This window comes from Macrobrachium rosenbergii, chromosome 29, assembly GCF_040412425.1.
Source record: "Macrobrachium rosenbergii isolate ZJJX-2024 chromosome 29, ASM4041242v1, whole genome shotgun sequence".
Classification (NCBI taxonomy): domain Eukaryota; kingdom Metazoa; phylum Arthropoda; class Malacostraca; order Decapoda; family Palaemonidae; genus Macrobrachium; species Macrobrachium rosenbergii.
The window spans coordinates 21,877,875-21,891,297 of NC_089769.1; the positions used below are offsets into that span (position 1 = coordinate 21,877,875).

The following is a 13,423-nucleotide window of genomic DNA, read 5'->3' on the forward strand; positions in this document are numbered from 1 at the left end:
TTTATTTTTGTCTTCCCCATTATGATATATCACCAGGCTGAATATCCTTTTTTTTCTCTCTCTCTCTCCTCGTTTCTTTTACTTTTTTTTAACCTCTTTTTCAGTGCTCTCTGAGACATATATGGTTTTTTATCATCTTTTTTTTACTCTCATTTCATTCCTGAATTCGACAGCAGCATGTTGTAGGAGGTCGAATAGTTTTTGTTCAGCTCTTTCATTTTTTTTAAATTAGAAGGTATGTATGAAAGAAGTTAGTAATTGAACCGTAACAGCCGTATGAAGAAGACAGCAATGATATTGTTGAAAATATTTAATAGGTAAATAACTGTTGAAAAGAAAAAAATTATATCTTATACCGTACGTGGAGAAAAAATACAGGTTAAAATAAATCAATAAAAGAAATAGCGAAACCAAAATGAACGCCAGAGGATGCGCCGTTCCAAAGGCAAAGCATCAATTTTAAATCTGAACTAACACTATTTGCTACTTGGCGCGCAACGATTGTCTTGTCAAATGCAGGTGAAACTCGTCAGATTGTCTACCGAAAAATCGACGTTTGGGTTTTGCCTCTTATTTACTGAGGAATTTGTCATTTAAGGTGAGCAAACAACCAAGAAGTTCATCTAATGTTATTTTGTTGTCGCTGTTCCGTTTGCTTATGGGCCGTGCTCAGGCAATAAAGAACATGATGCGGGACCGTGACTGACTCGGTTCTGCTCGTTTTAGACGATGTATATTTGAATCTGCCGAATATCATGCATCTGTTTAGTTTCTTCAACGTTAAATGTACTAGGCTATGTAGTGAAGGCCTTTAGACTAGGCTATAGGCGTAGGTAGCCTGGGCAATGGACAATGAAGTTGAAGTGAGGTGTTGCTACAGCCAAAGCAGGGCTCAAAAAATCCATGTCTTTCAGTCCACCAAAAACTCGCCACTATTTTATTGTTCCAATACGATATACAAACCATCGGTCCTTTACGTTAGGAATTATTTACGGCGAAGCTGGACACGGCCGTGAAACTCTGGAACAAGGTGGTTAGGCAGTAACTACCGTCAGGTAGGCAGGAATACCCGCCTGCCCGGATGTAAACATTCGGTTTGCTTTCGTTGCAGACATGTTTTCGGATCTCTTTGCCCGACTGTCGTTGAGCTCTTTATTATCCTGGTGCGTGTGTTTGATGTTTATTAATACAAACCAATGATTTGTGGGTAATTCTGTATATTAGCTCCGCGCCTGTTTTTACCTTTTCAACTGGTTTTTTCTACACTTTAGGGGTTCTGATACCGACGCTGCATCTTTGTTGTCGGCCAAATGGAATGTCCCTTCGCCGTGTTTAGTACTGGCCCGGGGATGGGCGGCGGGGTTGGGAACCCATATGTTAACAAGTTATTGCACTTGCTGGACAGGATATGAACCGTTCGAAACAGACGTATATACCCGTGCTCTGTCATGTGAAGATCGCGTATGGAAACCCCTGTTGGATGGACTTCGGGGGTTGATTACAGGTTAATTAGACTCGAGCGCCAAAAATGACAGGTAAATTCATAATTAGCTACCAAAAAACTGTAGAAAAAGTCAAGTTATAGTGCTGTCGGCGACGCGGAGCTACCCTATAGATCTACCGATTTGTGATAGCCTTGCATAGGCTGTTGTTCCCCTGCATCTGGGTCTTGGGTTTGACGGCCAAGGGCATATTTAGAGGGGCGTAACCGAGTGGTATTGCTTCTCCTCCAGTAGCCCTTCATTTAGATACTGAAGGTGTTCCCCTTTACGTTCGTAGGTATTAGATTAGGACATAATATCTTCGCTCCCTTTCATTGATCAGAATGTAAGAGTTCGCTCCCCTTCTTGGGCTTCCGCCCTCTGTGTACAAGGGCATGGCTACTTCCTTTCTACTTGTGCTGAGTGTTGTTTTCGCCACCTGCGCTATAGAGAGTTGCAAGGTTGGGGGGAGGTGGCGGGTGTTGTTGGTAAGTTTGTCTCTCCCTGTAGGTTCTTCCTTATCTCTCCTTTGCTCTCTTCGCTTGCTCGTCAGGCAAAGACTGCGAGGTGGGAGGTGGTCGGGCAACCTCTTCTCAGGGGCCTCCTCTTGCTGCATAGGGCAGTTCCCCTTCGAGCATGGGGAGTCTCCCTCTACTAGTCATCTTCGCTTTTTCTTTCAGGTTGACAGTGAGCATTGTAGGCATAGCAGTAGCTGGCTGGAAATCTCAGTTGGGATATCTTTGCGTGAAGGAGTCCCGACATTTTTACAGTGTTGCTTCAGGATCAACCACAGTATCTGGTTGGAATGGCTTAGTTCCACGTCGGGATCATTCTGTGTATGCTGTGGCACTGCCTCTGGCATATCTTTGGTCCATCTGCTCCTGCTGTTTCCTGTGTTATGCTCCTGTTGACTCGGTGACAGTCTCTGGGTGGCTATTCCTGGTCTCCTGCCACAGCCGTCCTGATTGTTCTTGTCGCTGCTGGTGACGTTCATGTGATGTTCCTGGCCGTTGCTGTAGCTCCTGCTTTTCAAACTGTTTCTGTAGCTCCTGCATCAGCTGTCCTGATCATGCCTGCAACTTCTCCTGGTGGTCTTGTCCTGGGCCGCTTCTGTTGTGATCCTGCTTATATGTCCTGGAGGTTACGATGTTTCTTGTCCACCATCCTGTAGAAGATGTCGGAGTGAAGGTGAAGGAAGTCGCCCTGTGGAAGTAGCCGCCGTCTTCTTCACCTTATCTTCGATTTCATCTTCTGCTTCCTCTTCCCTTCCTCTCCCGAGATTCGAGGGGGCCCGGGAACTGGATAGACCTCCGTTGGCCGAAGGAGAGGAAGGCTGCTTCCTCTTCCCCCCTTGATGTCCTTGGATGTCTAGGGACTGCCTCCTTCTGAGGAGGCAGTGGATCTCATTGGCTCTTCCCAACCTTCGGGTTAGGGAACCGATTCGCATACCCCTGGGTTTTGTGTTTCAGGAGCTGCGGGTGTGCAGACCCCAGTTTGTGACCCCATTCCCAGTCCTAGAGGTTCCACCTGTAAGACGGGGGCTGCTTTGGGTGCTCGTTGGCGAGCCGCTTTGAGTGCTCGAGATTCTGTGGAATGGCAAAAGGCCTCCGTAGTTTAGATAAAGGAGGAGATATTGGACAGTGTTGCCGGAGTTATCTCTTTTTGAAGTGTAGGACCTGGGAAGATCTTAAGGATTTTTTGAGAATGTCATATGGAATAGCTGGGGCCGGTGATACAGTTCGAGATCTCAGATCTCTTTTCAAGGTCCATAAAGACCATGATTTGCTGGTCACGTTTGGTGCCAGATGTTTTGACTCTGCAAGGGATTTTTCGAAGTTGAGAAATTCTGGTTGGGTAAATGGAGACTATTAAGGTAGAGAATGTTGAGAAACTTTTGCAATATGCGTGGATCCTGAATGACGTTCCTGAGGCTATCGTAAATAGTTTTGACAAGGAGATAGAAAAAGGGTCGGGTGAAAATTTACTATTCTCTCAAATTCGTAAGCACGTCGAAATGCCCTACGGTAGATAGCTCCTTTTTGGAAGGGATGCCGAAATCTTCCGGGGCTATTCCAAAGCATCATACACAGAGTACATAATTCTGATTCCACAATTATGAGGTTATGTGCCAAGACAAGAGGATGTTAAGTCTTCTGCGAGTTCAGGATCTCAGGGGCGTTGTTATAATTGTAATAGGCAGGGCCATACTAAGAAGTTTTGTAGGGTGAAATATTGTGGTGCTTGCAAGTCTGCATATCACAGTTGGCGTTTTGTCCGCTTCTTGAACAGAATGAGTCTAGGAGCGCTGACCTGACAGGTAGGAGAACTCCTCGAGGGGGTGTTCTTGGAGCCTCTCGGGCCGACGAAGTATTTGGTGGACCGAGCAGCAGAAAGAGAAGAGATGAAAGGGGTTGTTTCTTGTGATATAGGACTTCTGGGTTAGCCCTCAGAACCAAAGCCAGTGGTAAAAGGGTCTGTGTATGGGGTTGATGTGAATATCTGTTTAGGTACAGGCGCCTCTGTTAACTCTTAAGGGACGGCATTATTTATCAATGTGCAGCACCCCAGACCGGGGAAACTTTGAGGTCGGCAAAATAAAAAAAAAAAATCACATCAGTGGAAAGAGAATGACATGTACATTCACACTGTGTAAATAAAAAAATTCTAAAAAAATTTTCCCTACCTTCAACAAGAAGTTGAAAATGACTATTTACAACCCCTTGTGTGTGGGGCCTCATTTACAAGACAATCATAAATTTTACCAACTTATATATGTTTTTTCTAATAAATAAGTTTTTTGGATTTTGTAAAATTATTACTGCTTACACAATATCAAAACAGATAAGAAATAAAAGCAGTAACAAATTTTTTGCATATTTGTTGTAAAATGTTCACGTAAGTTTACGAGAAGGAAGATTCAGTAACTTTTTTTACTTTTACATGCTTTTTCTAATATTTCTTTGCAATTTTCTTTGTAAAATTACATTTACAACCGACATATCATAAAAGACAAAAACAAAAAACAACAGCAACCCCTTCGTATATTTACAAGCAAATTTACACAAAGACTCATGTGAGAGAGAGAGAGATGCAGTACCTTCCACCTTGAAGTCACAAGCATTACTGATACTGGCCTAACTCTCACGTCTGTATAAAAGTTGCCATTAGTGAATTTATAGCATACGGAAGTATTGGCACCTTTGTTTCGAATCATTATTACCATAACAGAGGTGCGTAAGTCTGTTTCACACTCAAGCTCAATCCGTCACCTCCTCAAACCTGTTTTACTTCTCACTGAAGCTCAATCCGTCCACTAAGGGTTAATATAATGAATTATGAGTTGTTCCGATCGATGTTTTCTGGAGTTGTTCTTAGATACTTGATGCAAAGTGGAGAAGGGAGACAGGCCCGATTCTGTAGTTCCTGTCAAGAAGTTTTAACAGTAAAGCATTTATTAATTGATTGCCCAGTTTTTACCCAAGAAAGGGGAGCTACCTCACTCCATGGCAAGTCCATGAGTGGGGTACTTGATAATAATCGTGATTTGTTCCGACACGATATACAAACCATCGGTCCTTTACATCAGGAATCACTTTCTGGCGTATGCTGGGAACGGCTGTTAAACTCTTGAGCAAGGTGGTTAGGCAGTAACTACCGCCAGGTAGGCAGGAATACCCACCTGCCTGGAAGTAAACATTCCAGTTTGCTTTCGGCTGTTATGCGTTGCTGACATGTTTTTTGTTCTCTGCCTGACTGTCATTAAGCTCTTATTATCCCGGTGGGATCTTTCTGTATTTTTGTTTATATATACTGTACGTGTGTTTGATATTTATTAACCTCTTAAAAGACTTATTTTTTCAACATAATGTTTCAAAAAGAATCTAATTGTTTTATTGAATTAAATTAAAATATAACTTGTTTAGACTCTATTCTAATTTGATTTAAACAGAAAATTGTGATTATTTTATGTAAAATTGTAATTTTTAGAAACTCCACTTGAGACCTTTTTATGGCCAATAACGAGTTATCTAGTATAAATTATAATCATTTTGTTCTATCACGAGATATCTTGTATGCTTTGTTTTAGTAATTTTGATAAAAGGAATTGAATAAAAAACATATTGATGCTTGATAACTTTTTATTTTTCCACTTCATTTTGATAAACAAAAGTATTTTTTTCATTTCATTTGAGTAAAAAAAAAAATTTCACCATTAGAATAAACAAAATCATATATTTCCCTTCATTTGGGTAAAAAAAAAAAAATTCACTTCACATAAACCAGTGTATTTCCCAATCATTTTGTGTGGTATGAGATGAAGCAGGGGTTATACACAGACTAACTTCACATATCTCACACATGTAGCGAGACTCGTCTGATCGGTTTTCCATTATTATCCTTTTCTTAGAGCAAACAACACATTGCCTTCTAGGAAATTTCTTTTTGGGTGTAGGAGGAATGTCAATTGGAAAATGCCTTCCTGAATAGCGGGTAGGATTCGCTGAAATAGATGGTCTACCTGGTCTTGTTTGAGGGATTTCAGCATGATACTTCTTCAGAGTTGAATCAATTATTTCCAACCTGAATTTGAGAGATGAACAGCAATTTTCATTACTCATCTTGAAACACTGATATGCATTCCAAAGGGCTAGATCTAGATGATGGAAGAAAACTTTTTTGTAATATTTTTTGTTCTTTTCCTGGGAACAGGATCATTTGCCAAATTTTGATCCAACTTATCCACACCACCCATTGTGTGGTTATAGTCTACTACAACTTTGGCCTTCTTTTTCGTACCTCTCCTACTGCAATTTCAACTTCATCACTATTGTGAACTGTGGAGAGTAGAACAACATCTTTTATCCTTCCATCTCATGGCCATAACTTTACCTCTCACGATAAGCAAACATTTCCCCCTTCTTCAACTTATCAGTTTTCAATGAAACTGGCAGGTCTTTTCGATTTATTCTAACAGTGCCATAGCAATCTGTTCTACATTTTACTAGAATATCCACTAACTCAGGACTGGTGTAATAATTGTCTATTGTAAGGCAATAGCCTTTATTCAAAAGAGGTTTCAATAAAGTCATTACAACCTGTGAGGATTTAGGCAATTCATTGAAATCCTGGTCGAATTGTGTTCCTTTACCTACATGAATCAAAAAACTCCACACATATCCTGTACTCGCTTCACATAACATAAAGAACTTTATGCCGAATCTTGATCTCTTCAATGGGATATATTGTACCCATCCCAATCTTCCTTTATATAGCAAGAGACTCTCATCAATTGAAATATCTCTTTGTGGGGTGTAGACAGTTCTAAATTTATTTTCTAAGTGCAGATAAATAGGATATATCTTATTCAGTTTGGGATTAGGATGCAAATTTGCATCGTATGCTTCATTATCAGAAAAATGCAGGTACTGCCTGATTTTCTTGTATCTTTTGAAAGGCATAGTTTCAGCAAAAATTGGGGTTCTAAGAAGTGGATTTTTAGACCAATACAAGGATTCTTCAGGCTTCTTCACAATTCCTTTCAAAGTATTTAGTGCTAAGAAAACTCTGAGTTCAGGTGGAGTTACAGGATGCCACGTATTTGGGTCTGCATTGCATTGCTCAGCAAATCTATTGGTTTCAGTGCAAATAAGTTCAATCAGTTCGTCATCAAAAAACACATGGAAAAAATCTAAAGGCGACATACTTTCAATATTCCCTGGGATATTGAGACCTGTTGTCCCTGTGAATGGAAATCGAGGGGGTGGAGGGCAGTAGAATCTGCGATTCTCCTCCCATTGTGTTTCATCCATTACCGTATCTGCATCTGTATTGGTATCGCTGTCATCGTCACTGGAATCATCCAAGCTTGAATCGTCGCCTTCTGAGCCAGAACTTTCAAGCTCTGTAAATGATTCCTGAGTATCACTGTTGTCATGGTAATTTGCCATAACTGGGCTAAAATAAAAAATAAATAAAAGGCTAGAATAATAAATAAATAGTCAAGATACTAACAAATTACTTGACAATATATCATATAAACAGTCTAAAAAAAAAAAAGAACAATGAAACTTACCTAAAACGTGAAAATGAAGAAATACAGAAGATTCTAAAAGTCACCACTGGAGAGCTAGTAAAATAGTGCGTACTCATCGTAAAAAAAGAAAAAAAAAATCCTCGGAAAAAATTATACTTGAGGTATCACAAAATGGTCAAGAGACTAACAAAAGACACGAAATCATCATAATCAGTCAATAATATAACATATAAACAGTCTTAGATGACAAATAAACAATCAAATTTACGAACAGGTGAAAATACGATATAAAATACGTACTTACGAACGAACAACCTCTCAAGATCACCGGTTACTCTATATACCACAAAATACTCATGGGGTTAGCTAACAAAAGACACAACAGCAACACGATGAATCAATAATATAACATATAATCAGTCTAAGATGACAAATAATGCAACCAAACTTACCTAATTAGGCAAAAATACGCAAAAAACAAAAAAACAAAGGTCAAAGATGGCAGCTGAAGTGCTACTAATGACGCGTCGTCTGCACGAAAAAATACAGAAAATTATCGTTGGTAACTCAAGACTTCCAGCAGCAAATACCACTGCCAAACGTATGATATAGGGCGAGATATCTCGGAGAAGCCTGCTGTAACAATACTGAGCCACGAAATCTCAGTATTAGCCCAATATTCACGTTTAACTTTTCGAGATATCTCGTGGTAAGTCCAAAATTTTTAGCACACTGATAACGATATATCTCGGGTTAATCTTGTAAGGGGTTAATACAAACCCACGATTTGTGATAACCTTGCATAAGCCGTCGTTCCCTGCGCTGTGTCTTGGGTTTGACGGCCAAGGGCGTAATTGGAGAAGCGTAACCGAGGGGTAATGCTTCTCTTCCAGCAGCCCTTTACGTAGATACTGAAGGCTCCCCCGTACATTCGGAGATATAGTTTGGGATGTAATATCTTCACTTCCCTACATTGATTGGGACGTAAGAGTTCGTTCCCTTCTTGGGCTTCTGCCCTCCATGTATAAGGGGCATCACTATTTCCTTCCTACTTATGCCGAGTGTTGCTCGCTGCCTGCGCTTGGAGAACTACGGGCTGGGTGGGAGGTTGTGGCGTCGTCGGTAAGTTCCACTTCCACGGTGCCCTTGGTGGCCTCCCCTCCATCCTTTTTCTCTTCCCGTAGGTTCTTCCTTCTCCCCTTTAGTAGATCTCTCTCCTTCGCTCTCTTTGCTCGCTCATCGGGCGAAGACCAGGGGCGGGGAGCGATCGGGCGACCTCTTCAAGAGTACCTCCTCCCGCTGCGTAGGGCAGTTCCCCTTGTAGCGAGAGGAGTCTCCCTCTACTAATCATCTTTGCTTTTTCTTTCAGGTTGACAGTGAGCATCACAGACACAGCAGTAGTTGGCTGTATATATCAAAGGATATCTCGCATGAAGCAGTCCCAACGTTCATTTAATGTTGCTTCGGGATCGACCACATTACATGGCCCGAAGAAGTGAGAAGTTAGTCCTCCATGCCCAGGTAGGAGCCAGGCTTCTACTTTTCTGGAAGGAATAGGAGAACAGAGGAGCAGACCCCTGGGTGATCAAGGTTCTAAAGGGGGGCTACTCCATTCCTTTCGTAAAGACTCCTCCCTTAACTACATCTCCAATCGCCTTGACAGCATACTCAAAAGGTTCCACGAAGTTTTTGGCCCTCTTTCAAGAAGTCGGACTCCTTCTTTCCAAAGTAGTGGAAGAAGTGCTAGCGCCCCACTCCCAAGGTTTCTACAATCGCCTTTTCATGGTCCCGAAAGCTTCGGGGGGCTGGAGGCCCATTCTGGATATAAGCGCTTTGAATGTGTTCGTACTGAAGACGAAGTTTCACATGGAGACCGTTCGCTCTGTCATGTCCTCAGTACAACAGGGGGACTGGATGGTCACCCTGTATATGCAGGATGCATATTTTCACGTCCCTGTTCATCCAGACTCACGGAAATTTCTACACTTCGTTTTTCAGGACAGGATACTACAGTTCTGGGCCCTATGCTTTGGCTTATCGACAGCTCCTCAAGTTTTCACACAAATCCTTGCTCCTCTGGGGAATTGGCTTCACCTTCTGGGAATCAACATCAACTTATATCTAGACGGTTGGCTTCTCAGCTCATCGTCAAAGGAAAAGTGCGCGGTGGACTTGAGAAGAACTCTTTGCCTGACGCAGGAGTTAGGCATCCTCATAAACAAAAAGAAATCCCTTCTGATTCCATCTCAGGAGATTCCCTGTTTAGGGATGATTCTGAACTCTCAGACTTTTCAGGCTTTTCTGTCACCCAAAAGAGTCAAGAACTGCTCTCAGACTGTCAGTCAGTTCCTTGCTCTTCCTTCCTGCTCGGCAGTACAGTGGATGAGTCTTCTGGGGACCCTTGCTTCAGTAGAGCAGTTTGTAATTCTAGGCAGACTGCACATGAGACCCCTTCAGTTTTTCCTCAAAGCGAATTGGTGCAGAAAAACTCAACCAGACTCTTTCATCTTCCTGATTACATCAGAAATCAAGAGGATTGTAGTACTCGCGGACAACACCACAGCTCTTGCATATATTCGCAAACAGGGGGGCACTCATTCCTTCTCCCTGTACGAGACGGGGAAGGATCTCCTTCTGTGGGCGGAAGAGAACCAAGTCTCTCTTGTCACCCGGTTCATTCAAGGGAGGATGAACGTGATTGCGGACAAATTAAGCCGCCTCAAACAGGTCCTTCCAACCGAATGGACCTTAAATTCAGTAGTCTGCAACAACCTTTGGAAACTGGGGCAAACCCACAGTGGATCTTTTCGCAACGTCGAGAAACCACCTTCTACCCCTCTTTTGCTTTCCGATCCCAGATCCTCAAGCATGGAGCATGGACGCCATGCTTTTGAATTGGATAAACTTAGATGTGTACGCCTTCCCTCCTTTCGGAATGATCAGGGAAGTAATCAACAAGCTGTCAACGCATCAGAACACCTCCATGACCCTTGTAGCCCCATTTTGGCCGAACAAGGAATGGTTTCCAGACTTGATTCGACTCCTGGTAGACTACCCAAGACTTCTTCCACAAAAATGGTCTCTGCTCAGACAACCTCACTTCCTCAGATTCCACCAAGGATTATCCGCTCTGGCTCTGACAGGCTTCAGACTGTCAAGCGCCTTGTCAGAGCAAAAGGGTTTTTGAGACAAGCTGCAGAGGCAATTGCGAAATGTAGACGAGCTTCTTCTACAAAGCTCTACCAATCAAAATGGACAGTCTTCAGAAGGTGGTGCAGCTGCCATAACATCTCTTCTTCTGAAACATCTATAAGCCAGATAGCCAACTTTTTATTCCTAAAGTCCAACAGGAAGCTATCGACCTCTACCATCAGAGGGTATAGGTTGATGCTCAGCTCAGTTTTTAAGTACAGAGGAATGGACCTGTCTTCTGACCAAGATATCACCGACCTGATCAAATCCTTCAATACGTCCAAGAAAGATAGTTCTCCCAACATCTCTTGGAACTTAGACGTTGTAGTGAAGTGGCTCTCAGGTCCTCATTTCAAACCTCTTTGTTCTGTTTCCCTGAGGAATCTCACGAAAAAGACTTTTTAACGGCTCTCGCTACTGCCAAATGTATTAGCGAGCTACAAGCAATAGACAAGAGAATAGGCTTTGCACAAGAGGCCACAGTCTGCTCTCTTTTTCTTGGTTTCCTCGCAAAGAACGAGGACCCTTCTAAACCCTGGCCTAGGTCCTTCGTCATCAAGAACCGTATGGATATCTTAGGACCTGAGGAAGAAGAAAGACTCCTCTGCCCAGTGAGGTCCCTCAGGTACTATCTTCAGAGGATGGCAAAGATTAGAGGACCTTCGAGCAACCTCTGGTGCTCTGTTAAAAACCCAGCTCGCCCGCTCTCCAAAAATGCCATATCCTTTTTTCTGAGAGATTTAATGTTAGAAAGCCCACTCTCAGATCCAGGAAGAAGCTTTTCCTCTACTTAAGGTTAGGGCTCACGAAAATAGGGCAGTAGCAACTTCCCTCACTTTTAAACACAACTTGTCTCTTTCTTCAATCCTACAGTCGACGTTCTGGAGATGCAAGTCCATATTCACCTCACATTACCTCAAGGACATAGAAACTGTATTTGAAAATTGTAGCACTTTAGGACCTTTATCTGTGGCTGGCATGGTGCTGGGAGAGGAAGCATGAGGAATCTATCTGTTTCTTTGCTATCCACTTGCTTTGACTTAAGGTTTTGAGTCGTTGGGAAGCCGGGGGGTACATTGTACCTGGAGTACCCACCAGTTCGTACTTTATCTTTAATAATGGTTGGGTTTTTTGGTTTTATTTTTTGGTGTAGGTGACAGTGTTTTCATTTTGTATTCTGGTCTTCGCCCAGGGCAAGGGCATCTTTTAAAAACTTTGTCAGCATACGGTGTACTTCCTCCGCTTTAAGGTTTCCCACTAATGTAGTGGCAACTCTTGGCTATACTGCCACATCCACTACAAGTTGAGAGAAGCGCCGACCAGAGGCAGTACCTTCCAGCAGCAGCTCTCTCAACCGGTAAGGAAACAAACAAAGATTTATTCAATGTTAGCGACCTTTCTAGTTCAAACTCATTACTTAATTAATGTTTTGGAGTAGAATATGTCCATGCTCTTTCCCACCCCCTTACAATGTGGAATCAGCTATGTAATTACTTGGTAAGTTACTTATACTTATATAAAAATGACATTTTTATAATAAAATAAAGTTTTATATATACTTACTAAGTAATTACATGATCGAAGCCCGCCCTCCTCCCCTTGCAGGAACATGAGAGCATAAAATGAATTGAGCTATCCGCTAGTTTGTTTCCTCGAGTCCCGGATGGTGGCGGGACGTTGTCACTTACACACCAACGATAACAGCGCCACCGCAGCGAATTTTGAATTTCTAAGCTGCCGTAGGTTAGGGAACCAGTAGCTATGTAATTACTTGGTAAGTATATATAAAACTTTATTTGTCCCGACACAATATACAAACCCTTGGTCCTTTACATTAGGATTACTTTCAGGCATAGGCTGGAAATGGCCGTTGAACTTCAAACAAGGTGGTTAGGCAGTTAACTACTGTCCGGGAGGCTGGGAGTACCGCCTGCCGGATGTAAACGTTCAATCTGTTCGGAAACTTAATTTTATCATGAAAATATATTTGTTTGGGACGGTTGCCGCATTTGTTCTTTGTCGCTCTCTGCCTGACAGCTATACTTCTTCTTTTTGGTGGGAAATTCTTTGCTTTGCTTTCATTATCATGGAGAAATCAGCTAAACCCTCCTATCCCCAGCGTGTGTGTCCGGGGTTGGGGGTAAGAAATGCAATTCATTTAGATCTCTAAGTTGACATGGACCCACGCCCTCTGTACATCTTGCAGGGGATGTGTGTGTTCACGAATCGATCCCTGTAGTGAGTGTTGTTCGTGGTCCTCCGAGCAATGGGGCAAGTTCGAAGGAGGAGACGTTACCGAGTAAGCCTTAGCAAGGGGTCGTCCGAGGAAATCGCCCCTCTGACTCCATTGGTGGCGAATGTGTCGGGCCTCGTTCTCCCTCCCAGCAAACTTCCCCTGCTTGCTCCCTCTCCCTCGGGTGAGGACTCCCCCTCCCCTTCCTCTTACGTTTCATCATTTGTGGAAGGGCGGTGGGGGGGAGTTGACCGTGACATCCTCTCTGAAGTCTCTTCCCGTCCGGAGGGAGTTTTTCCTCCAGAGTGAGTAGAGGCCGTGTACTGACCCGAGTTTTGCTTCAGGTCCCGGACTGGATAGCCAGACACCGATTCCAAGCTCATCCTGGCTACACCTGGGCCTACCTGGCTCGTCACTGGAGGATTGGCTCCCCTGCCCCCGCTCTAGTCACGACCCCTTGGCAACAACAGTCACCACTACATC

General features: G+C 42.9%; 2 protein-coding genes across 4 annotated transcripts in view; one reads left to right on the forward strand and one right to left on the reverse strand.

Annotated features, from left to right (window-relative positions):
* The first annotated feature begins 463 nt into the window (after positions 1 to 463).
* Positions 464 to 13,423, forward strand: part of Prim2 (DNA primase subunit 2) — a 133,607-nt gene continuing 120,647 nt past the window's right edge. For 2 of the 3 annotated variants that reach the window (XR_010857760.1, XM_067131270.1), the window contains exon 1: positions 464 to 598. The gene's annotated coding sequence lies outside the window, so the exon portion shown is untranslated. Of the gene's footprint in view, positions 599 to 1,038; positions 1,164 to 13,423 lie in introns of those variants that run through there. The other variant, XM_067131271.1, reaches the window with a different exon arrangement.
* Positions 6,368 to 7,429, reverse strand: LOC136854426 (piggyBac transposable element-derived protein 4-like). Its single transcript, XM_067130722.1, has one exon. It carries the CDS (start codon positions 7,427 to 7,429, stop codon positions 6,368 to 6,370), a length of 1,062 nt encoding a protein of 353 aa, XP_066986823.1.

What these genes read in the sequence shown, in the direction of transcription:
- LOC136854426 (XM_067130722.1), bottom strand. Translation starts at nt 7,429, where the DNA reads ATGGCAAATTACCATGACAACAGTGATACTCAGGAATCATTTACAGAG.